Genomic DNA, 27284 nt, shown 5'->3' with positions numbered 1-27284 from the left:
GTGACTGCTCTGCGGTTTCCCAAAGCTCCTCCTCCCTAGACCTTGACAGTTCTTCAGATGCCAAGGTTGGGAAGCAGGACAGGGTACACTCCTAGGGTGCAGTTCCGAAGGGAGGAAGCCGGAATCTGGGGGCTAAAGAGGCTACGCAGGGAACCTGCGTGCGATGCGGAGTTTGGACCCTTTCGGCCATCCCAAGTCTACTCAACCTGCCCCCTGCGCTGGTCTCCCGCCCGTGCGTCCGGCGCGGGCCGCTGTCCACAGTGGGAGGTGCTGAAAGCAAGGAGCGGGCGCGGGGGCGGCGAGGCGGACTGCTCCTCCGAGCGCCCCCCTCCTCGCTCCGCGGCTCCTCCAGCCCTCCCCTCCTCCTGCAGCCATGTTCCACGCTCGAGGAGGGGCGGGGGAAGGGGAGAGGGACGGGGGATCAGGGCGGAGAGAGTCTGCTCTGCCTAGGGGAAGGAGGGGATGAGAGTTGGGGAGAGCAGAGGGAGGAAGAGGCGGGGGCAGCGGCTAGCGAGGAGCCAGCGCTGAGTCCTGCAGTAGGACTCCCAGGAGCCACCATCATGGTGAAGAGGAAGAGCTCCGAGGGCCAGGAGCAAGACAGCGGCCGTGGTATCCCCTTGCCCATCCAGACCTTCCTGTGGCGGCAAACCAGGTGAGGGGCGCAGAGGGCGCACCGCGGGCGCCCAGGGCTGGGGGCGCTCCTGGGGCCGCCTGGGTTGTGGTCGCTGCTGCTGAGGCCGCGCCACAGCTTGCAGCTCCCTCTCTGAGGCTGGAAAGCAAGCTCTCCAAACCCGCTTAAAAACACGCATTTAAAAAAATATTTCAGTGAAGTTTGACGACAAGCTGATTGGCAATATACGTTATTTAGGGGGTGAGAGGGCAGAGAGCCTAGGAGGAGGGGGCGGGGAATTAGGGGAGATAATTATGACTGGTTGTGCTCCTGTGTCCAATTCCCCTTCCGTCTCCTGCTGTAATTCCAGCCCGTTGACCTGTTGTTTTTCCAGCTCCTGTTTGTCGAATATCTGCTATGCCCACTTGTTAACCATTTTTGCTCGGATCCAGCCAGTGTAATCTTCCTGGTTAAAGCCTCTGAGAAGGCTCATTTTTAATAAGAATTTTCGTTTTCCAAAAAAAAAAGCCAAAAAACCCTGAAACCTATTCCAATAAACAGGAAACAAGGTGTCCATTATTATTCTTGTTGTTAGAGATTTATCAGATAAGAAATTAGATTCTGAAAATCATAACCCACAAGCTGGGTTCATTTTTCAGTTTTGAGTAAGACTGTACGCATGAGTAATGCAATACTTCTGACCACTGGCAATGTAGAATCCAATTAGATAAAAAGTCTTCAGAATAAGAGCTGATACAGAAAATGTAGAAATTCACACCTTTTTCATGTATGTAATTGCACGTAAAAAAGCAAATGTCAGCTGTTTAACACCTGGTCACAAGGCATAGGGAGGCATGAAATTTGACTTTTGCATGTCTTATCCGTTGAAAAATGTCATAAGGATGCTCTAATAATAATTTTGCATGTGTTTATAACAATTATCTCTCTTAATTTTTCAGTGCATTTTTGAGGCCTAAACTGGGAAAGCAGTATGAAGCCTCTTGTGTGGTATGTGATATTCATCATTTAAAGAGTATTTCCATATATCATGTGGTAATTTGAAAGAATGATGTTAAATGTACTCACTATACATGTTAATTCACTCAGCGAACATTACTGAGTACCTACTATGTGCAGACACAGTTCTAGATGATAAGATGGAGCAATAATCAAAACAGATAAAGGGTTTGTATTCTACTGGGAGGGGGATGGGACCCTCATAAATAAATAAAATAGATAGATAGCCAAATGGTGATGTATACTATGGACAAAATTTAAGCAAGAAAGGAAATTATAGAGCACTAGGGTGAAGTTTTCATGTTAGATAAGGTTTCCCTCCTTATGTGACCCTTGGACAAAGATTTGAAGGAAGGTACTGAGGAGTAGCTGAGAGAAGAGCAGAGGGAAAGTGAGTCTGAAGGCCCTAAGTGGGGAGGAGTAGAACAGAAGAAGAGAGAGAGGGGAAATAACAGAGAATCAGGAGACAGAGGGCAAGTATAATAGTCAAATCCTTAATCAACAAAATTGAGAAATGTTATCAAGTCAACAAGACATTATATTATGTAGTATAAGCTCATAAAATGCAAGCCTATGAACTGCTCAAAGTAATATGCAATATTGAACTTTTATGTCTTCCATTTTTTGTACAACTCCAAAGTGGATGATATGAAATAATTATAATAATGCTATTAATATTTATGCAAAATAGAGTGCACTTGTCCTGAGATTCTAAGGGAATCTCATGACTTAAAAATTGTCTTTTTACAAACTGAGGACAAGATGAAAAACTGAAGCAAAATTAAAATGGGTTTTTTTACAGACTTCATTAAAAATTGGAGCTCATATAAAGGTCATTATATTGTATATGAAAATGAAAGTCACTCAGTCATGTCTGGCTCTTAGCAACTCCGTGAACTGTAGTCTGCCAGGTTCCTCAGTCCATGGAATCCTACAGGCAAGAATAATGGAATGGGTAACCAATCCTTTCTCCAGGAATTGAACTGGGGTCTCCTGCATTCCAGGCAGATTCTTTACCATCTGGGCTACCAAGGAAGCCCCACATTGTATATATTATAGCTTAAAAGTAGAAACCTACTTATTTGGATATTGCCATGATATTTGCAAACGACCAGATAAAGAGTAGATGACCTTCTAGTAAGGAGCTCTGAAATGTGTTAGGGCCACAGACTATTACAGAAGCCAACTGGAAGATTAAACATCCCACTGACACACAGATGTATGTACAAAACACACTCAAATAGGAATTTATTTTATGCATTTCCTGCTCTTCAAATTGTCACATATATTTTTTATATCTAACTTTTTAATGGAATTTATTCTACTAAGCTCAGGTTAAAGTAATTTGACACTTGAAATCTCTGAATCTTCCTCAAACCAAGCTTACAGTTATACTAGCTTAAAATAACCCAGACTTTTCTCTCTTCTTGGCAAAGATATGTCTGACATTTTAATGTAGTCACATAATATCAAGTAACTAAGTCATATTCATAGCTGCAGATAGATAGTGATATACATATAGAAAACAATTTCCCTGGTTTAAAATGACAAAAAGTTATATTAGTAACATTTAAGAAGAAAATGACAGTAAGTATCTAAAGCTTCTTGAGGTTATAAGGTATATAACTCATCCTCTAAAAGTGCATTCATCCAGACTGTATAAATTCTGTATAATTTTTTAATGTCTAACATATACACCCTTTACTTAATGAATAGTTAGGAACCAAAGGCTGAGGAATTTTAAAGTGTTTGGATCTGCCTTTCCCAAAGACTACATCTCTGATAGAACTCCTTACCAAACCCTAGCATGCCTTTCATTATGAAAGTGAATTTATCTTTTTTCTTGAGTCAAATGTAAATAGCTTTCTTTGGAAAATCTCTGTATTAAGTCATATTTTTCTTATATATCCTAATAATTCCAATAATACAGCTTGAGCACTTGGGACTGGTATTATGATCGTGGAGAACACAATTCTCTAGACCATTTGGGACAGCAAGTAGCAATCAGGTTCTGTTCATACAAGTCAAGTGTTTATTAAATTTGTTCTAATATTTGGTAACTACACTTTCTCCAACACCTTACAGTAATATCTTCCTCCACCTTCAAAAAGAAAAAAACAACTCAATAGGTCAAACTTGTTCTGGGGGGAGGGGTAGGTGCTTCGCTTGCTGAAAGTACTGGCCAGGACAGAAGATTTAATAAACCAACAAAGCCAAAAAATGGTTTATTTTCCTCCTCTCTCCTTCCCTTATTCTCTTCCTCCTTTTCTTTCTTTATTCAATAGGTATATTAACTATCTTACAGTTCTAGGCATTATATAAGGGGTGTCCCATTGCCAGGTCATTGCTAGGCACATGGAATAATTCAGAGACCCCAAAATCAGATCTCTTGTAAGAGGTCTATCTTATTCAATATTTGTTGAACATTCACAAAAATTCTGTCCCTCCAGATACTTTTACAAAAGACATCTCACCTTGGTCTGCAGCAGGGAGAGCTCCGGTAGATGATCCAAGAGCATTTTAGAAAATACTACTTCTAAATACTTCATATAGTTAAATGTGTTGTACTCTTTTTGATGGGAGCTTATTTTAGTGGAAGTAAAAAATTATTTAATAATTCAAGCAATATACTTTGGATCAAAAACTTAAAAATGGGTGTGCTCAGTTCAGTTCAGGTCAGTCGCTCAGTCGTGTCTGACTCTTTGCGACCCCATGAATCACAGCACGCCAGGCCCCCCTGTCCATCACCAACTCCCAGAGTTCACTCAAACTTACATCCATCGAGTCGGTGATGCGATCCATCCATCTCATCCTCTGTCGTCCCCGTCTCCTCCTGCCCCCAATCCCTCCCAGCATCAGAGTCTTTTCCAATGAGTCAACTCTTCGCATGAGGTGGCTAAAGTCCAATTCTTTGCGAACCCATGGAGCCCGCCGGTCTCCTCTGTCCATGGGATTTTTCCAGGCAAGAGTATAGAAGTGGATTTTTATTTTCTTCTCCAGGGGATATTATTGATCCAGGGATCAAACCTCTATCTCTTGACTGTTGCATTGGCAGGCGAGTTCTTTACCACTAGCGCTAGGTGGGGCCAGGTGGCGCTAGTGGTAAAAGAGTCTGCTTACCAGTGCAGGAGATATAAGAGAAGCGGGTTCCATCCCTGGGTTGAGAAGATCCCCTGGAGTAGTTTGTGGCAACCCACTCCTGTATTCTTGCCTGGAGAATCCCATGGACTGAGGAGCCTGGTGGGCTATAGTCCACAGGGTTGCAAAGAGTCGGACATGACTGAAGTGACTTAGCATGCAGGCCAACTGGGAAGCCTGTTTGAAAATGGGTAGATGATAGGAAATTATCGTTGACTCATTTCATGTCAACATGTACAATGAAATGCAATGTGAGTGCTCTCTAAAGAATTTGGACTAGTGGTTTGCATCTTTTAGGATATACGATACCTTGTCTATTTTTCCACCCATTAGAATCTCTAATTTCTTAATATAATTTTTTTTTTTTTGGTGTCTATAGTCCTTTGAACGAGTGTTAGTAGAAAACAAGCTGCATGGCCTCTCTCCAGCCCTCTCTGAAGCCATCCAGAGCATTTCCAGATGGGAACTGGTACAAGCTGCTTTGCCTCATGTCCTCCACTGCACTGCAACCCTGCTGTCAAACAGGAACAAGTTAGGTTGGTGCACCTACATTTCTTCTTCATAGCACACCATTGTCCTCATCCATGGTAACACTCATAATAACACCCACAATAGCAACCTGTATTACTACTTTCCCAGGCACTTGGCGCACATTCTCAATTAATTCTCACAAAATCTCCCTTAGTTTCATATCACTGTTATCTCCATTTTGCCAATGAGGGAACTAGCTCCCTTTTAAAATTTTTTTCATTTTACAAGTAAACTGTGAATATGTCTTCCTTTTGGACATTAGAATATTATAGAGAAACTAAGGCCTCTCACCTATTCAAGATGAGTTCTAACCACAGTTGTCCTTTAGTCCTCCCAATGTCTAAAGCAACCACCTTCATGCATTTGGCATGCTCCCCTCCAGATCTTTTCCCAACTTTGTAGTACTATGAGTATGTGTGCATGTCTGCACATATGTGTTATTTTTCTTGCTGAGATTATTTTGCAGATTGCTTTTCCCACATAGCATTATGTCCTAGCCATCTATCTCAAGCTCTTCTCCATCCGGTTCCTTCCCCTTATGTGGATCTTTACTCAAGTGTTACATTTATAGAGGGGCCTTTCCTAATCACACCAGGTCTTCCCAGGTGGCTCAGGGGATAAAGACTCTACCTGCAATGCAGGAGACTCAGAAGACCTGGGTTTGATCCCTAGGTTGGGAGTAATGAGCGCACATGCATGCAAAATGGAGTAGCTATCTTCAGAACCAATATTCTTAACCATTGTGCTCTTTATTTGGAAATATATGTGGGTATCTGGCTGAAGAGATGTGATGCATGCAGTTTCTTTCCCTGTGGCAGCATATTGTTCTGCAAAGACTGCAGCCAGTTAGAAAGTCCCCAAACAATAATGGACCCTTCTAACAGTGGCTATAAGTGGTGCAGAGAAATGCTAGTGTCTCCCAGGAAATCAAGCCACAGAACCTTAAAGCAAGGATGTTCTTCCCAGATGCAAGGCTGACATCATTGTCCTGGTCACAGAGTCTGCCTTAACCTGACTGTGTGGTTGTGCTATGCAGGACACCAGGATAAACTGGGTGTTGCTGAGACAAAGCTCCTTCATACCCTGCATTGGATGCTCCTGGAGGCCCCACAGGACTGCAACAGCGAGCGTTTTGGGGGCACAGACCGAGGTTCCAGCTGGGGTGGCGGCAGCAGTGCTTTCATCCACCAGGTTGAAAACCAGGGTTCTCCAGGGCAACCTTGCCAAAGCACCTCCAATGATGAGGAAGAAAATAACCGAAGGAAGATTTTCCAGAACTCCATGGCTACTGTGGAGCTCTTTGTGTTTCTGTTTGCTCCTCTGGTCCACAGGATCAAGGTAAGCGGAAAGCTGATTAGGGTTAAGAGGGACTAGAAGTCAGGTGAGGGTGGGCTTCAGATGATATTTCCATATTTGTGTGCCCATGTCTTTGTATGAGCTTATAGGAAGAGAGCTTTGTTTCTATATTAAGATGTCAAACATTATGTCAAAACTACGATTCTCCTACTTAAAAATCCTTGATAGTTCTCCATCTGCCCCATGATAATGCCCAACATATTAAATGTGACATATAAAGTCAACCATGATCTGGAGCTGAAGTCCTCTCAGTTGACCACTGCCAATCCCTACTGCCCACCCCACGATCCAGTTCTGGGAGCCATGTGAACCATTCCCTGAATATGCACGTGCTGTTAGCTCTGCCCTCCTTTTGCTCCATGGTTCTTCAAACTTTGGTGTCATCATTTCCATGAAGCTTTTCCTCTGACCTTCCGCATGAAGACCTAGTCACTATCTCTTTCGTATTTCCAGAACATAATGCAGGATCTAGAGCAGAAGCTTTTGCTTTTTATGTGCTGCAGACTTTTTGACAGTTTGGTGTACCATGTATGAATTTCTTTTCAAAATACTTTTCAATGTGTAAAACAGAAAACGTATTTCATGAAAACAAATTGTATTAAAATCCAGTTATATACAGGTACCCCTTGGATCTGAAAGAGACAATATTATCTTAAGTCACTGAGCTACCACTTTCTAGCAGTGTGATCTAGGTGATCCTACTTAACCTCTTGGATCCTCCATTGCATAACATTTTGGATATTCAAACACAGGGTGAATATATGTGAAGACACAGTACATGAAAGTACATGGGGAAAAAAATCAAGTACGTGGAAAGAAATCAAGAACTATTTGTTACTTCTGAGAACGAATAAATTGCAACATTCCATCTAAGTGCTCTGATAAAAGATAGAAGGAATTAATATGCCCAAATATTCTTTAAGAGAATATTAGGATCCTAATGAATGTTTCATTTTTGCCATATACTATATATATGTGATGAAGGAGGAAATGGCAACCCACTCCAGTATTCCTGCCTGGAGAACCCCCATGGAAAGAGGATCCTAGTGGGCTACAGTCCATGGGATTGCAAAGAGTTGTACATGACTAAGCAACTAAGCACATATATACATGAAGGTGGTTGTAAGACCATTAACAACCATTATGAGAGGGGATGGACTAGAGAGTCTTTTCATCCATTTTATTTTCAGGTAAAATTCACTTCTGATTGATTCTGCCCCATTTCTGGCAGGACTAGAACTGAAATTACCTGTGGGCTCCTAAAGTGCTTCACATCCACTGGCCACGTTGTCTATCAAAGTTATCCAAAAAAATTAATGTGATTTAATTAAATTTCTGCTTTAAAAACATTACACTTTCTATTTTTTTTTAAAGTCTTTGATAAAGGTTACGCTTAATGGAAACATTAACTGAGAGTGTCCCCCTGGCCAATGAAACCTGCAGGACATAAATTCTGCCCGCCTGCCTGGCTTCCTCTCCCTCAATCTCACTGGCCTCTCTCTTGTTCCGAAACTTGCAGGCTCACCAAAGGCTCACCTTCAAACCCAAGAAGGTTGTTTTCGCGTTCAGATCTTTGCGCTGGTTTTTTCCTTCTGTTTGAGTCATTTACTCCCACCTTCCACCCCTAGATTTTCACATGGTCACGTTCTTCTCATCAATTTACTCACCATGTAGTTGTTACCAACCCAGAAGTACTTCCCTGGCTACTTTAGTGCTGCTAGTACCTGATCTACATTTTTCATTGTTTCCTCCTTTGCACTCATCAGTACCTGAATTTATTTTTTATGTTTCTTTACATGTTTATTACCCATCACCCCTTCCAAACCTGAGGTTCTTGAACAAAGGGACACTGCCTGTCCAAGTCACAATGGTGTCTGATGTGTCTAGAATAGTGTCTGCATATATGAGACAATCAATAAATATTTAATGACTATCACTGAATAAACCCAAGTTACTATCAGAAGCTGATCCAGGTGCTAAAAATAGCACATATATGTAGGCACATAGTCCCTGAAGTAGACAGGGCAAGAAAGAAAACTCCTTAAAAAAATAGCCCATAACATATCTATTTGTAAAGATTATCTAGATTGAAAAATGCAAAAGTGTCCAAAATGACTATAATTTTATTTGGAAACATGCAGAGGGTGTAAGTTTTGGAAACTGTCCTGAGTTAGAATCCAGTGCTTGCTGCTTTGTATTCTATGTAGAAAGGACATTGAACAATTAACTTCTTTAAGCCTCAGTTTTTTTCAAGTATAAATTGAACATGAGAATAATTTTATGGAGTATTGTGAGGATTAAACAAATTAAAGTGTTCACCTGATGCACAAAAAGGCGTTTATAAATGGTAGTATTTAGCATTGACATTTTATAGCTATCAGCATTATGAATTATGAGTAGAAGAGGAGCCAGATCTTCTTTCAGGGGAGACTACACAGATAGATGAGAAAAGCTGGCTCAAGGTCCGTAAGTTTACCTCTGGCCTGGGATTGTAGTATTTATAAGGAAGTAAAACAATCCTTAAAAACATGGCACTGTGATTAATACATAGTATTGTACTCTACAATTATTGCTGGCTATTATTACTAGCATTATTATTTTATCATTTTATTATTGCTGTGAGAGAAATGTTTTTCTAGATGCCATAGGGAATAAAAAAATAAATGAGTCAATAGATTTCCCTATAAGGTTTTTTTTTTTTTTTTAATCTGAGTGAGGGGTTTGCTTTCTTCAGCAGGGAATGTACAATCCCTTGATCGGGGTTTCTCAGTTGTGGCACCATTGGCATTTGGGGCCAGATAATTCTTTGTCCTGTGCTTTGTAGGGTATTTAATAACATCTCTGGCTTCTACCCACTAGATGCCAGTAACACCTCCTCCTTCTGATTTGTTACAAATGCAAATGACTCTAGACATTGCCAGATATCCCTAAGGAGTGGGGAGGGGTGAGAATTGCCCTGGATTGAGATCCACTGACCTAGAATTTTCACTTGCCTGCTAGTTATCAGGCCCTATATTCCTTTCATATCTGTGCTCTAGCCATATCAACTGCTCCTCATCAGCACCATTAATGGCCCCCTTATTCTCCCATTGCATTTGATCTTCAGAACCCCAGCCCAAGATCAAGACTAAAAGCCACCTTTTCTTTCCAGCCCCAGAGATCTGCATGCTCCTGGGGCAGAAACCAACAGCCATCTAGACTGGTATGTCCACATACTGTGCCATCAAGCTCCATGTGATGCCCAACTTGTCAGTCCGTTTTTTGTCTCCCCCAAGTCCCCACCCCATGCTCACATAAACAGTGTTGTAGGTTGAGGCTCTTATAGGACATGATGTTGCGGGAGTAATGAAGGGCTGAAATCCAGTCTAGGCATGAGCCTGTGCTTCCACTTCTCACCTTCCCAATCCCTTCCACTTGCTTCTGCTTTCCTCTAGTATGTAACCTAGTTCTCACCTATCATCTCTCACACCCACAGGAAGGTAGATTTTACCGAAGAGGAAACTGAAGTCCAGAGACGTAATAATCAAGCTCATTAAGTAGGCAAGGTGGGATTCAAATCCAATTCCATCTGACTTTCTACAGAGCTATACTGTTTCTTGGTTTCTGTGCTAGAACTCTTCTAACCAAGGTCATCCACAACCTTGGCCTATTGAACCTAATCTTTACTTTGCTGTCTTCAGTTCGTTAAACCTCAGCTGCATTTGAACTTACCTTCGTTTCTTCTTGAAGTTTTCCATTCCTCTGGTGACACCACACTCTGCCAGTTTTCATTGCATCTCTGGCTCTTTCTGCTCTGTCTCCTTTGAGAGCTCATCTTCTTTGCCTTCCCCTCTAACACTGGGGTTCCCCAGAGATGCAACCTAGACCCTCTGCACTTGCCACTGTATCTTTTCTTTGGAAGACCTCCTCTCCTGCTTCATTTATTTACCATTTGTGTCCTGACAGGCTGAGGTCATCTAATTTTATATCTCTAAACTAGGTCTTCTCTCCTGGCCTCTAGATCAACTTTTCAACTAGTTTCTCCAAATAGATGATCTATAGACATTTCATATTTCCCCTGGAATGAGCTCTTGTCCTGATGTTCTGTATTTCAGATGATGGACCCATTCACATAAACTCAAAACCTAGGCGCTTCCTTTGATTACTCCTTCATCCTTAGCTACACATTCTGCTAATCACAGAGTTCTACACATTTTGTCTGCTAAATATTTCTATTTTTTTTAATCCCTATTTACTCTGTAACCCAACTTTCATCATCTCTTCCTTGGGCGTGTTACCTGGGCCATTGTCTAACTGAATTTACAGTCTCCTGGCTTGTCTCCTAAAATCCAACCTTAACACCAAAGTGATCTCTCTAAATGCAGATCTGACTGTATCACCAATATGCTTAATTTGTTAATTTCTCACTATACAGAGGGTGAAACTCTAGCTTCTTGGTGTGATAACTGGGGCCTCCATGTTTTGTGGTTTTTTGGCTACCTCTCCTGCCTATGAACTCCAAATGCTTGAAGTCTCCCTGAAAATATAACGTGGTTTACTCCAAACCTATTCATGCTGGTCATGTTACTTGGAATGCCCTCATAACCTACACTTCTGCCTAGAAAATTCCTAATTATTCTTTATGATTTCATTCAAGATCTGGGCTCCCCTCTTCTCTATCTGTATAATATTTTAGATGTATTTTTATTGTTATTTTTAGTTTATTTATTATTATCTCTTTGTGTGTCCATCTCTCCCACTAGATTGCAAATATTTGAGAATAGAAATTATCATTGTATCTGGAGTAGTTAACATTAATGTTTGTGTTTTATAGATATTTAATAAATATTTGTTGAATGAATTAGTTTACTAATTAACAAATACATCTAAATGACTCATTCTTTTGTAGGACAGTGTATAATTCAATGGATTTTTATACTTTTAACTTAAAACTAGCTCAAATATTATATAAGAAAATTAATATTCTGAATATTCTGTCAAATATTATAATTTTAGGCCAAATTTAAATGATGACATGTGTTACAACTGAGGAATCCACTTTAAATGTGCTGTCAGTATTTTCTTGATTTGATTATATTCACTTATTCCTTCAATAAATATTTATTGGATGCCTACTGAATGCTAGGCACTATTCAAAGTGCTGGAGGAACTGCAGGGAATTAAACAAAATACAAGCCCTCAAGGAGATTTTTATAAAATTCATATGTCTAAAGTAAACAACTTTAAAACAGAATTCAAAATAATAGTTGTTTAAGCAGATGTCTCTCAGCTACTAGAAAACACATTTAGAATTGCTTCATGTCATCACGGAAACAGATTTTCATTGCAAGCTAGAAAAGAAACTGTAATGTGGAAATGTTGATTTTTTTGAATGCTTACACCTTCTGGTTTTTCTTAGAACCTTTCCAGACCATTCACCCCACAGCTATTTGAATGATAAAGAGCACCTTCTCCAACTACAGACCTTCTGTTCATGTGTGCATATATCACACTGAGTGAGCCATTGAAGGGGACTCTAGAAGTGAAGTTAGCTCTCAGAGTTTATGCGTTCCTCCAGCTTAAAAGGATGTACAAAGGAACATATCTACATAAGAGTTGGCCATAGCTTCTGCAGGTATTTGGGTCTAAAGAATGATCAGACTCAGTTCAGTTCAGTTCAGTCACTCAGTCGTGTCTGACTCTTTGTGACCCCATGAATTGCAGCACGCCAGGCCTCCTTGTCCATCACCAACTCCCAGAGTTCACTCAGACTCACGTCCATGGAGTCAGTGATGCCATCCAGCCATCTCATCCTCTGTCGTCCCCTTCTCCTCCTGTCCCCAGTCCCTGATCAGATTGAGCTGGTGTTATTTGGAAAGTCTAATAAATGTTCAGTTAATCAACAATTATGTATTGATATTCAAGGAAAAATACACGGAAGGAGATCTCAATTTATCTTCAAGAAATACACAGTCTAGCTGGAAGTATATCAAACAAAAAACAAAATAATTACAGTAACTATCACTGAGTGGTAATTGTCACATTAAGAGAGCAGATGTTAAAAGCCAGGATGTCAGTTTAAGAGAACTCACTTCCTGTTGCCATGTTCATTGGAGTTTTGTGCCAAGATTACTTAGAAGAAACATGGAAAAGAACCCATCTCTGAAACTAAGAAATTATCAAAACCTGATGAATTGAGCATTCTGCATTTCTGGAGATAAATCTGATATACTTTGCATACTGTTAATTCCTTGCTTGCTGGATCTAATACCTCACATGATATCAGGCAGTCTTCCCCATGATTATTTCAAAGGAAGAGGGATTCTTTCCCTTTAACTTTAGACCTGTCCATCTAGTTGTTTACTCAATAAGTCTAGCTGAAAGTCTAACAGACCTCTCAAACTTAACATGTCTAAAACTAGACTCCTGATATCCCCAGACTTGTTTCTTCTTCATCTTGCCCTACTTTATCAGTGACAAGGCCCAAGATCTTTGACATCTTTTTCTCCTACACTCCACTTCTAGTCAATCAGCACCTGCCCTCTACTAATTTTATCCTCTACTAACCCCCTAGTCTAATGATTTTTCACCTACATGATAATAATAGCTTCCTAAATTCTCTATCTCCACCCTTGTCCTTTCTCAAACTATTCTCAATAGCCTGAGTGATCCTATCAAAACATATATCAAGTCATGTCATTCTGCTACTCAAAACCCCTGCAGTGGCTTCTCATGTCACTCAGTAATTGCTGACGTCCTTACTAAACCAGTCAGTCCTAAAGGAAATTAGTCCTGACTATTCACTGGAAGGACTGATGCTGAAACTGAAACTCCAATACTCTGGCCACCGGATGCAAAGAACTGACTCATTGGAAAAGATGCTGATGCTAGGAAAGTTGAAGGCAGGAGAAGTGTTGCAGGAAGAGGGACCCCTTCCAGGGCCCGAAAGTGGGCTCTTGTCTAACACTCGGAAATGAACTGTCCAAGGAGACACATATGCTGACAAAGCAAGAGATTTTACTGGGAAAGGGCACCTGGGTGGAGAGCAGTAGGGTAAGGGAACCCAGGAGAACTGCTCTGCCACATGGCTCACAATGTCGGGTTTTACGGTGATGGGATTACTTTCCGGGTGGTCTTTGGCCAATCATTCTAATTCAGAATCTTTCCTGGTGGCGCACGCATTGCTCAGCCAAGATGGATGCTAGCGAGAGGGATTCTGGGAAGTGGACTGGCATGCAGTGTCTCCTTTAGACCTTTCCCGAACTCTTCTGGTTGGTGATGGCTTATTAGTTCCATGTTCCTTATCAGGATCTCCTGTCATAAAACAACTCATGCAAATGGTTACTATGGTACCTGGACAGAGTGGGCAGTTTCAATCAGTGTGCTTCCCCTAACAGAAGGGGATGACAGAAGATGAGATGGTTGGATGGCATCACTGGCTTGATGGACATGAGTTTGAGCAAGCTCTGGAAGTTGGTGGTGGACAGGGAAACCTGGTGTGCTACAGTGCATGGGGTTATAAAGAGTTGGACACGACTGAGTGACTGAGTTGAACTTACTATGACCCATCAGGCTATATTATTTGAAACTCAATAATGTCCCTGATCTTATTTTTTCTACTCTTCTGCCATTCACTTGACTCCAGGTTCACAGTCTCTTAACTGTTTCTTGACACACGAGACATACCTAGGACCTTTACACTTCAGTTCAGTCACTCAGTCTTGTCCGACTCTTTGCGACCCCATGAATCACAGCACGCCAGGCCTCCCTGTTCATCACCATCTCCTGGAGTTCACTCAGACTCACGGCCATCGAATCCATGATGCCATCCAGCCATCTCATCCTCTGTCGTCCCCTTCTCCTCCTGCCCCCAACCCCTCCCAGCATCAGAGTCTTTTCCAATGAGTCAACTCTTCTCATGAGGTGGCCAAAGTACTGGAGTTTCAACTTTAGCATCCAAAGAAATTGGATTTCCTTCCAAAGAAATCCCAGGGTTGATCTCCTTCAGAATGGACTGGTTGGATCTCCTTGCAGTCCAAGGGACTCTCAAGAGTCTTCTCCAACACCACAGTTCAAAAGCATCAATTCTTTGGCGCTCAGCCTTCTTCACAGTCCAACTCTCACATCCATACATGACCACAGGAAAAACCATAGCCTTGACTAGACGGACCTTAGTCAGCAAAGTAATGTCTCTGCTTTTGAATATACTATCTAGGTTGGTCATAACTTTTCTTCCAAGGAGTAAGCGTCTTTTAATTTCATGGCTGCAATCACCATCTGCAGTGATTTTGGAGCCCCCCAAAATAAAGTTTGACACTGTTTCCACTGTTTCCCCATCTATTTCCCATGACATGATGGGACCAGATGCCATGATCTTCGTTTTCTGAATGTTGAGCTTTAAGCCAACTTTTTCACTTTCCACTTTCACTTTCATCAAGAGGCTTTTTAGCTCCTCTTCACTTTCTGCCAGAAGTGTGGTGTCACCTGCATATCTGAGGTTATTGATATTTCTCCCAGCAATCTTGATTCCAGCTTGTGTTTCTTCCAGGCCAGCGTTTCTCATGATGTACTCTGCATAGAAGTTAAATAAGCAGGGTGACAATATACAGCCTTGACGTACTCCTTTTCCTATTCTGAACCAGTCTGTTGTTCCATGTCCAGTTCTAACTGTTGCTTCCTGACCTGCATACAGATTTCTCAAGAGGCAGGTTAGGTGGTCTGGTACTCCCATCTCTTTCAGAATTTTCCACAGTTTATTGTGATCCACACAGTCAAAGGCTTTGGCATAGTCAATAAAGCAGAAATAGATGTTTTTCTGGAACCCTCTTGCTTTTTCCATGATCCAGCGGATGTTGGCAATTTGATCTCTGGTTCCTCTGCCTTTTCTAAAACCAGCTTGAACATCAGGGAGTTCATGGTTCACGTGTTGCTGAAGTCTGGCTTGGAGAATTTTGAGCATTACTTTACTAGCGTGTGAGATGAGTGCAATTGTGCGGTAGTTTGAGCACTCTTTGGCATTGCCTTTCTTTGGGATTGGAATGAAAACTGACCTTTTCCAGTCCTGTGGCCACTGCTGAGTTTTCCAAATTTGCTGGCATATTGAGTGCAGCACTTTCACAGCATCATCTTTCAGGATCTGAAACAGCTCAACTATACTTGCTGATCCCTTTTTATACAATGCGTTTTTAGGAAATAGCTACATGGCAGCTCCTTCATTTCATTCAGATCCTTACTCAAATATCACCCGCACGAGAAGGCCTTCCCTGGCCTTTCTGCCTAAAACATCGACACCTTGCCTGCCAATTTCCTCCTTCTGCTTTACTTCTCCTTTGCACTGGGGAGCAGAGATTTTTTTGGTATGCTTTGTTCCCTGTTGTATTCCAGAATCTCGAATAGGACCAAGTACACAGTAGGTGGTCTGTAAACATTTGTAGAATGACTGTTGAATGAATTTGACCAAATGCTTTATATGCTTTTCCAATATGGCCACTAGATGCTTCTCCATAATGAGTACCACTGTGGTTCCAGGATCTTGGTCTGTAGCTTAGAGTCTCCTCTATACCAACACAGAGATTTATTCAGGGATTTCAGCTAGTCTTTCCAGTTGAGGCATCCTTTGATACTGAGCTGCATTGATTCACCATTTGCAGAATCCTTTTCTTCCCAACTTTTTCAATTTTTTGCTAGCTCTCGTTCTTCTAGATCAGTGGTTTTCAACCGTAGCTAACACGAGAGTCACTAGGGGGAACTTAAGCAAATCTCACAGTGATTCTAACTTAATTGGTCTGGTTAGGGGAAAGAAGTGAGACCTGAGCCTCCTAGGTTTTAAAAGCTCCCTGGGTGATTATACTATATACAAGCCAGGGTTGCAAGTCATCACCCTAAGTGAATTCCTGGGTTTCAGTTGTGCTCATTAATCTGCACTCAGACTCTCTCCGCTTTCATGTCTATGTTGATTTGAGAGGCTGCATTGCTGAAAATGTAACCTCAGACTGTTATATGTTCATACTTACACAACTGCATTTTAAACGTCTCAGACACTCAGAGTGGTGTAATGATGAAGCAGAGAATGTGCTTCCTGGCAGAGACTTTCAGTGGTAGACAAATTAAATGAGGATGGGTTGTAAAGTCAGTACAATTCAGCAAATATTTATTGAGAACCTATTGTGCACCCAATGCCTAACACTGAATTTAGTATTGTGATGGTGACAGAGATTGTGGAGGAGGAGAAAGCCGGCTACATCTCTGCCCTCAGGGAATTAGATTGTTGAGGAGGCAACAATACAAAATAATATACTAAGAAGGGTCTAACTGCAGGTTACTGATTCCATGAAATGCAAGAACAAGAGATGGACTGGAGAATAGAAAGTCGAAATGGCCAGCATCTGAGGCTATTGCCTTATGAAAGAGAAAGAGGACAATTAACTCTTTAAGAGGGATAATATCAATATCAATAGGCATAAGTAAAGAGATCTGCCTAGGCCCTTGAAATGAAAAGGACTCAATGAGTGCTAATAGAAAACAATAATTTGTATTTTGTGCTCTGCCCAAAGTTCCATCTTAATTAATTAATTTTGCCTAAAGGAGATCACCATGATTCTTGTAGTAATTATGATGATGATGATGTGTGTGCTCAATTGTGTCCAACTCTCTGTGGCCCCATGGACTATAGCCCACCAGGATCCTCTGTCCATGGAATTTTCCAAGCAAGAATACTGGAGAAGGTTGACATTTCCATGTCTAGGGTAACTTCCCAACCTAGAGATCAACCTGAGTTTCTCCTGTGTCTCTTAGTTTGGCAGGGGGATTGTTTACCATTGCACCACCCAGGAAGCCCATTGTGATGATAATTTAAGCCTATTGATTTATCCTAAAAACACTTATCTGAGTGAGACAGGAAGATGTTGAAGATCAGCCTACTTTGAAAATAATCTTATGAATGATGTTCTTTTTAAATACAATCTTTAAAAGTTACTTTCTGTTTGTAGTTATTACAAAATATTGGCAATATTCCCCATGTTGCACAATACACACTTGAACCTATCTTACACACAATAGTTTGTGCCACAAACTATTGGGTGACAGATGTTAATTGTTGCATTGACTGTTTTCTTCAGCCAGTTCTTGGACATAGATCTTCTTTCTCTTCTTCTAGGAATCTGACCTCACATTTCGACTGGCCAGTGGGCTTGTTATATGGCAGCCCATGTGGGAACACAGACAGCCTGAAGTCTCTGGCTTCACAGCACTGGTGAAGCCCATCAGGAACATCATTACAGGTTTGTGACTCAGACACCTAGTGGGATGGTCTCAGCATACATAAGCATGAAGGTGATGGGTGATTCGCTCTTAAGAAACCAAGAGGAAGAAAATTCCTCCAGGGAGTTATCTAGGGGCCCCTGGGTGTAGGGTTCATTTACATGATGAGAAACTCTAAACCAGGAGCACATGCTGTGGTATTACCAAAGTATGACTTTGGGTAAGTCATTTAAACTTCCTCTTTAAGCCTCCATTTCCTCATCGGTAACATGGGAGTTACGATATAACTCCCATATAAATATAGTGTAACAAATACTTACAGGATTATGATGAAGAATAAATGAGCTGATATATGTAAAATTGCTTAGAAGAATGCCAGGCACATAGGAAATAAATAACTGGTAGCCATTATTATTATTTCATCTTAATCATAATTATGATGGATGGAGTAGCAGCTCCTTAACAATCTTGCTTTAGTGGAGGTTTGTTGTTTGCTATCAAAGCATTTCACTACTGGGATTGTCTAATGAAATAGTCCTATTGTCGAACTGTAGAAAGAGTACAACATGATAGCTTGAAAAGTGCCTGGAAAGTTCATGCTTCACCCCAGATCTTTTACCATGTATATAACCTAACCTCCCCCAAGTGCTTTCATTTCTTTAGGTTTTAGTTGCTAAGTTGTGTCTGACTCTGCAACTGCATGGACTATAGCCTGCCAGGCTCCTGTCCATGGAATTCTCCAGGCAAGAATACTGGAATGGGTAGCCTATCCCTTTTCCAGCAGATCTTTCCAACCTAGGAATTGAACCAAGGTCTCCTGCATTGCAGGCGGATTCTTTACCAACTGAGCTATCAGGAAGCCCCACATTCCTTATTCCTTAATGTTTTCATCTGTAAAATGGATCTGGTAATATACCATAAGCTATTATAGGGATTATTATAAGTATTAAAAGAGTTGATACATGTAAAAACACCTAGAACAGAACTTGACAGATATTAGGTACTGTGTGAGCTCAGTCACTCAATCTTGTCCGACTCTTTGCAACCCCATAGACTGCAGCCCAATAGGATCCTCTGTCCATGGGATTTCCTAGGCAAGAATACTGGAGTGGATTGCCATTTCCTACTCCAGGGGATTTTCTGACCCAGAGACTGAACCCACATCTCCTGCGTATCCTGCATTGGCAGGCTGATTCTTTACCACTGAGTTACCTGGGAAGCTCATGTTAGGTACTATGTAGATATTAACTGTTACAATTTTCAGTATGGCTAATTTTTTTAGCATCTTAACCTGTAGAGTTGGACTGAACAGATGAAGAAATCTATATTGATAACCTAAAAATACAAAGATTTTTTCATCAGTTGTTTGATTTCTCTTACAATGAAAAGAAAGCGAAAGTGAAAGTAAAGTTGCTCAGTTGTGTCCGACTCTTTGCGACCCCATGGACACCAGGCTCCTCTGTCCATGGGATTTTCTAGGCAAGAGTACAGGAGTGGGTTGCCATTTCCTTCTCCAGAGAATCTTCCCAACCCAGGGATTGAACCCAGGTCTCCTGCATTGTAGACAGACACTTTACCGTCTGAGCCACCAGGGAAGTTCTCTTACAATACATGCTATTAAATGTCTTCTTTCAAGGTTTTAACCATCTATTAAAATGGGTTTTTGATTCGAAAAAGAGATGAACTTCCCTGATGGCTCAGATGGTAAAGAATCTGCCTGCAGTGCAAGAGACTCAGGTTTGATTCCTGAGTCAGGAAGATCCCTTGGAGAAGGAAATGGCAACTCACTCTAGTATTCTTGCCTGGAGAATTCCATGGACAGAGGAGCCTTGTGGGTTACAGTCCATGGGGTTGAAAAGAGGTAGATACAACTGAGCACGCATGCACACATTGAAACATATATGTTACCATATGTAAAATATAAGAGAAAAAAGGAAAAAAATACCTTATATAATCTTATAAAATTTGTGATGGGATTTCATCCATATTTGCAGCTAAGAGAAGCTCTCCTATCAATAGTCAAAGTCAGACCTGTGAATCACCAAATCAAGACACAAGACACCGAGAGGTGAGTATATTATAACCATGAGAAGAAAGGTGGATACTCCTTGAACATAGCGAGGTTTGAAGGGTAGGATTTGACCAGTGCTTTTTCTCAGTAGCTAGCATGTAACACTTAATAAATGTTAGTTATCATTATTCATTCCACATTAAAGTATCTTGTTTTCAATTACTGAATCTCCTAATATTTGCTAGGCAACCCTAATATAAGTAAAATAATACTATAGCGGGTGTGGAGGAGGAAGTAGAGAGGAGGCTTAAGATACTGTCCCACCCCTAAAGGAAACTAAAGACAAATCCACATAAAACAGAAGATGTGTCATAAAGCAGAATATAATTTAATGTAAATTCACCATGCACTACTTGATTCAGAAAAGAAAGAAATGAAAGCCAGAGTAGTTCAAAGTCACATAGAAATGTATACCATCATTAATTTAATATGTGTTAGATGACCTGCTTTCTCTTTCAGTTCAACATGTGGAAAACACAATTTACTGTTATCCATCAAAATTGAATCCTCTTTCCAACTCATGCATTATTGCCAGGATTATTATTATTATCCATTATCATCATCCTTTTTACCCTCAAAACTAAAAATGTTAACATCTTAGTATGTCTTCTGTAGAGCAATTGCTAAGTATAGACATTGTGATTTATATGCTATGTTTTGTCTATTCTCCGATGTAAATTTTTTTCACTTTTAACACATTTGAAATATAGTGTATTTTTCATGATCTTTAGCCTCTTACAATCTCTCTGCCTGGTAGAAATCTTGATGTGATTGTCATTCTTATACAGCAAAATGTGATCATTTTAGCATCTAAGTTTGCAGAATCATAGTCAGTGGCTTAGGAGAATGTCAGAGGGGATAGTGGAACACTCTTTTAAGAAATAACACTCTTGATGGAGCGTAAGTTATTCTATGGGAAAAATATATATCAACAGCTCTGAGTTGAAATTTATAAATGTGAAAACATTTTAGGAATACCTACACCAATTTATTTCACTTATATTTTCCTTTTTACATATACATGGGATGTATTTATACTTCTCAAGAGGCTCAGTGGTAAAGAATCTACCTGCCAATGCTGGATATACAGGAGATGTAGATTTGATCCCTGGGTTGTGAAGATACCTTGGAGAAGGAAATGGTAACCCACTCCAGTATTCTTGCCTGGAAAATTCCATGGACAGAGGAGCCTGGTTGATTACAGTCTGTAGGGTCACAAAGAGTCACACAAAAACTGAGCATGCACATGCATGGGGTGGGTATATAATCAAAAGATCTGCATAAATAAGGCTAAGTAGACCTTTTTAATAACTATAAAATAAACAGTCCTCACTACTAAGAACTTAACAGAATTTTTTTTAATATCATACATAAAATAATGATGTCTTATAACTGAAGACATCTTAGATACAGTGAAATACATAAATTCAACATTTCAGTCTTTTTAATCCTCTCCATTTGATTTCTTGCTGAGTTATATTGTTTTCTTTTCATTCTGTTGCTCAGATGTGCACTGCTATCTTCTAAATCTAGGTCTTCCTATTGAGATTGCAGCTGGAACCACGTGATTGGATTTTCTACCTCTAGCCTCTCCTGCTTCATATAAATATAGTTCATATAAAGCCTGATTAATCTTCCTAATGCATCATTTATTTGTTAGTTCATCATTCCACAGAGGCTCATTATATACAAGGCACTATTCTTTTATTGCATCCTTTCCTCCTTAGGTGCCTTTAGTGGGTCCCCTCACCTTAAGACCAAACTCCTCCTCCTGGTTCTCTATGCCTTCCACCACCTAGCATTATCCTTCTTAGGTGACCTCCATTATCCCTTCAGTTAGTAAAGCGTTGCTCCCAGGATACAGGGCTTGCTACATTAGCCTCTGAGGCTTTGCTCAGACAGTTCCCTTACGCTGGATTGCTCTCTTTCCTCCCTTTACCTGTCTAAATTGTATCTTTCCTTTAGGGACCTATTTAGACCTTAACTCCCCATGAACTCTTATCTAATTGCTTTAACCTGCACTGTCCAATATGACAGCCACCAGGTCCATTTGGCTACTGAGCACTTGAAATATGACTATTTTGAATTGATCGAATAGTCTAAACTGGTGTTAAGTGTAAAATGTACACCATATTTTGAAGAAAATGTGAATATCTTAGTAATATTTATATTGATGATGAGTTGAAATTAAAATTTTGGATTAAACAGAATATAGAGTTAAAATTTTAATTTTGCCTATTTCATTTTATTTTAAAAATAAGATATGTGTCTCCTACTTGTGGCTTGCATTGTACTCCTATTGGAAATGATGCTATAATCTTTGTTTATCTGTTTTAAAACTTAGCTGTAAGTTCTTGATTTCAAGGCCAGATTCATCTAATATGTTTTTATCTCCAAAACATCTAACGTGAAACATACATAGTATGTTCTTGCTAAAGGATTCTTTGATCAAATTCAGAAGACTTATTTTATCAAATTTCTAGCTGTATTCTATTCTCTCTATGCATCATCATGGTTGAACAATACTGTCTTATTTTACATATGAAAATACAACAGAAGTTGTAAGGGGTTAAAATACTATGATCAGTTTTTGTGGGTCTATCTTTTAGCAAAGAAATTTATCTGTAATACTGATGGGAAAATATCTCACATTGGGCAGAATTACATTTATTAGATAAATGTAATTAAAGGAAGCTACTCTGTCAGTAAAGTGAAATGAATTTGTGGTTACAAGTAAAGGTTATTGTGTTCATTTGGGAAAAATGTCTTACATCTCCCCTCTGATGAATGATGAAAAAATCTGAACCTTGCACTTTCATTTTCATGTCTTGACTGATTTGATTAGCTGTTTTTCACTTACCCTTGTTTTCTGCCTCATGCCTCTATTCCATTCACCTCGGTACTGACATATCTTTGATGAATTATTAGTTTGCAGCTCTTCTTCTGTAGATACTGGATATGGAGGTGAAAAGAGAAAAAAATCAAGGGCAAAATGAAATAAAGGACATAAAAGTACTTTGCCTCAAAGACTTTTAATGATACAGGGGCTCTTTAGAAGCCTGTTTCTATTCCTTCTTAGACAAAGGCAAACTCCCTTTGTCTATGACATATTTATGCTGCAAATTTTTTTTAATTTAAAAAACAATGTATGTACAATAATATGATAATTCTAGAAGATATTCCTGAAGGAAAAATAAAAAAACCACTAATCTACTGTCTCTAACCCCAAAAGGGACTCCAGGTGGTCTGTGAAACATTCCAGTCAGATTCCATCTCACCCAAGGCCACCATTTCAGGCTGCCACCGAGGAAACTCCCTTGATGGAAGTCTGTCCTCCCAAACTTCCCAGGAAAGAGGACCATCGCACTCCAGGTATATGACTGCAATATGATGGACAAAAATGTATTTCCAGATCCTCAAAACTAAATATGAATATCCAGCTACTCTGTCTCTTAAAATGTGGAAATGTATGATATTTGTATACATATTCTGGGTCAGAATATAATTATGTGAATACGTCTAGAAATAGCTGGATGTATTCTTAAATAGCTCATTTAAACATTCAGGCATGGTAAGACATGATTTAATGAGATGTCTGAAATTGAATTTTAAGTATTTAAAAGTGGAAGCTCAAATGATGCTACCAAAAGATTATGTTGCAGGAATGTGAAAGGATCCGCTTTAATGTATAAAAATACTTCATACTAGCAGATCCTTGTATTAAGAATGGGTGCCTCTAAAGTACGCACAGGGAATTTGGGAATCTATTCTTTGTGAACATTCCAAAGCTGGCTCTGTTAGCTGGTGTCATAGTGAATTTGCTTACCAATGCCTTCTCTAGGACAAACATTAGTCCACTTCTTCCTGCTCTCTGATGAAATTAAGGAAACTTGGATTCATGAGGTTTGCCTTTGTGCCCATCTACAAACTCCACCTAACAGGGGAGGAGACCATTTGTATATACCTGTTTTCAAATAAGGTTACTGTCTAATGGATAGTGTTTTAAAAGGTGGTATATTTAAAATAGCTTTATTGAAGTATAATTTATATACCATAATATTCACCCTTTTAAGTCTACAATTTAATGGTTTTTAACAAATTTCCAAAATTCTGCAACTATCAACACACTTCAATTTCAGAACACTTCTATAACCCCCCAAATATCCCCTGTGTCCATTTCAGTCACTCCCGTTCCCACACCCTGATCTAGATGATCTCTTAACATGCTTTTTGTCTATATATGGTTGCAATTCTGGATACTCCAAACAAGTGGAATCATACCTTGTGTGGTCTTTTAAAAGCATTTGACTTCTTTCCTTTGGCATGGTGTTTTAGATCATTGCGTATGTCAATAGTTCATTCTTCTTTATTGCTGTAATATATCCATACAACAATATGCTGTCGTCTGGATGCACTACATTTTGTTTACTCATGCATCAGTTGATGGATGTTTGGGTTGTTTATAACTTTTTGTCTATTGCGAATAATACTTTGATGAACATGCATATATGAATTTTTGGATGAGCATATGTTTTTAATTCTGTTGGATAGATACCTGGGAATGAAATTGCTAGGTTGTATGGTATATTTAATTTTTTTTTGGAGAACTATTAAACTGTTTTGCAAAATGGCTATACCATTTTACCTTCCCACCAGAAATGTCTAGGGGTTCATTTCTCTCTATATCTTTGACAGAATGTGTTATTTTTGTTTTATTATAGCCTTTCCAGTGGGTGTGATGTGGGATCTGACTGTGGTTTTAATTTATATTTTCCTGGTGAGCAATGATGTTAAGTATATTTTCATGTCTTTATAAGCTATTTGAGTATCTTCTTAGGTGAAATATCTATTTAAACATTTTGCCCAAGTTTTCACTGGGTCATTTGTCCTCTTATTATTGAATTGTAAGAGTTTTTACGTATTCTGAATACATATTCAGAATGTCCTTATACCTCTCCCCACCCTGGAAAAAGATCCATAGATATTTCCTCTCAGTATTAACTTGCCTTTTTGTTCTAAAATGATCTACCTTCTTCTGGCTCCAGACAGATAGAAGAGAGTAAATGCATAAATAAATTATTTTCAGTTTATCTAAGGATAAGAAGGCAAATAAGGACGGAGTGGGCTCTTTCTCTTAGAGATCTAAATAATATGCAGGAGATGGCCTCAGGAAGATCTGGGAAGAGCAATCCAGGCAGAGGGAACAAGCCTAAAGGCTTTGAAGTGGAAATAAGTTCAGTGTATTCCAGGAATGGAAGGAAGGCCAGTGTGACCAGGGGCTATTGATGAGTAAGTGGACAAGGTGAGGGAATCAAGCCAGAGAGTCCATAAGGGGTCAGATCACAGAGCAGCCAGGAGGCCATGGTAAGAAATTTGAATTTTGTTCCAGGTGTGATGAAAAGTCATTAGAGCTGTTTGAGCAGTAGAGTGTAATGTCACTGAATTATACCTCTTAAAGATCACTCCAGATGGTTTATGAGAATAGACTTGGGAAGAAAAGCAGACACAGAGATTAGTTAGGAGACACTTTCCATGGTCCAGGTGGGAGAAGAGGTGGCTTGGTTAGGGTAGAGGTAGTAAGGGTAGAAAGGCTGAGATGAGGCTGAAATTGGGACATATTTAAAATAGAGCTGCAATGACTAGATGTGAAGAGTGAGAAAAAGAAAAGAGTCAAGCATAACTTAAGTTTATGGCTTGAATAACTCTGTGAGTAGTTATTAAATTTATGGCATGAGGAAGATTGAGAAAAATCATATATGAAAGTATTCTGAACCTGCTTCCTTCCACCTGTGTCTGTGGCCCCCACCATATTATCCAAGCCACGCATCACCTCCTGCCTAGAGTCCTGCAACAGCCTGCTTATTAGTCTCCTCTTATTTACTCTTGTAACTGCCCAATAAAGGATATACAGAGTCATGAAAAAACTTAATCATGCCACTTCCATACTTTAACTTTTTCAATGGCTGCCCACTGCTATCAAGATACAATTCAAAATCTTTGAAATACCCCTCAAAGCTCCACATTATCTGGCTGCTATCAAGTTCTCCTGTCTGACATCAGGCGATTACTCACATCCTATCACTAGACTCCAATGTCTTTTGAGTTCTTCACATGCAATATATTTCCTCTTAGCTCTGAGATTTGGAGTATGTTATTCCATCTGCCTGGATGGTTCTTCCATCTCTCTTTACTTAACCAGCTCCTCCTTCTTCAAGACTCAATTTAAATATATTTCCTTACTTCCTAGAGAAGCTTTGGCAAATTTTAAATCTGATCACAGAACTCCTGTGTTCTCTTACAGTACAACTGGCAACCATAATTCAAAGACCTGTGTTGTCTAATAGATTAGTTGTCTAATAGTTGTCTCCTTCACTAGACTGTAAAATGCATGAGCAGAGGGACCAGATCTCTTTTACTGATTGCTCTATCTCTAGTGCCTGGCACATGGCCTTAATGATGGGCACTGAATAAGTACATAAATTTCATCTTCACAGCAGCCACACGAAGAAGACACTGTGCTTATTTTAAAGATGAGGAACCGAAGCATAGAGAGATTAAATGATTCATTCAAAGACACACAGCTAGAAAGCAGAAGATCTAGATTTGAGCTCAGTCTAGACAGATCCACGGTCTACACTCTTCACTACTCTTCCACAAGAAGACAGGTATTTAGGCGGAGCACAGAGGTTCCTGTAGAAACCCATCTTCTTAATTATGTTTTTATGGAAGCCTCTTTTCTTTTTGATCCCTCATTAAATTAAAGGAGGAAGTGTTGTGGCTATTTGCCATAATTGGTCGTTTTGGGGAACAAATGCTTAACATCACTTCCCCCTGATCCCTCCCAATAGACCTGAAACTTAGTCCATATTTGGTTCTGACCTAATTGGCTCTTTCAGCACTTTAACCCCCATGGCCACTCTGTCCTTCCTGTCACTTCCTCCTCTTCTTTTGCATGTTATACTGGTTTCTTTCCCCTTACGTTTCAAGCTGAATCTTTGTAGACTTTTCCTTTGGCTTCTCCTCCATGGCCCTCTTCTTGCTGTTGGTGTTTCCCTCTCCTCCCACATTCTCCCTCTGAGTAGTCTTATTTGCTGCCATAGTTTCAGTCACTCACTATATGTTGATGACCCTCAAACCTTTACATCTCACCTAGACAACTCTTTAAACCTACAAACCCATGTAATCAAGAGACTGATAGAAAGCTCTTCCTGTTCCTTCCAGGTACCTCAAACTCTGTCTAAAACCAAATGCATTCTCCTGCCTCCTGTATTTCAGTAGATGGTACCACTATCAACCCAGACATTCTAGTCAATAATGTGAGGT

At 39.9% G+C, this 27284-nt stretch overlaps 1 protein-coding gene across 2 annotated transcripts in view; it reads left to right on the top strand.

Annotated features, from left to right (window-relative positions):
* UNC80 (unc-80 homolog, NALCN activator) overlaps positions 422-27284 on the top strand; it is a 215584-nt gene continuing 188721 nt past the window's right edge. For both annotated transcript variants that reach the window (XM_005676458.3, XM_005676457.3), the window contains exons 1-7: positions 422-652; positions 1570-1618; positions 5145-5301; positions 6333-6634; positions 17787-17910; positions 19885-19958; positions 23194-23333. In XM_005676458.3, coding sequence (XP_005676515.2) covers positions 561-652; positions 1570-1618; positions 5145-5301; positions 6333-6634; positions 17787-17910; positions 19885-19958; positions 23194-23333 — 938 coding nt within the window. In that variant the 5' untranslated portion in view covers positions 422-560. The remainder of the gene's footprint in view (positions 653-1569; positions 1619-5144; positions 5302-6332; positions 6635-17786; positions 17911-19884; positions 19959-23193; positions 23334-27284) is intronic.

This window comes from Capra hircus, chromosome 2 (genome assembly GCF_001704415.2).
Source record: "Capra hircus breed San Clemente chromosome 2, ASM170441v1, whole genome shotgun sequence".
NCBI classification, from domain to species: Eukaryota; Metazoa; Chordata; class Mammalia; order Artiodactyla; family Bovidae; genus Capra; species Capra hircus.
This window is presented reverse-complemented; position numbering and strand designations above follow the sequence as displayed.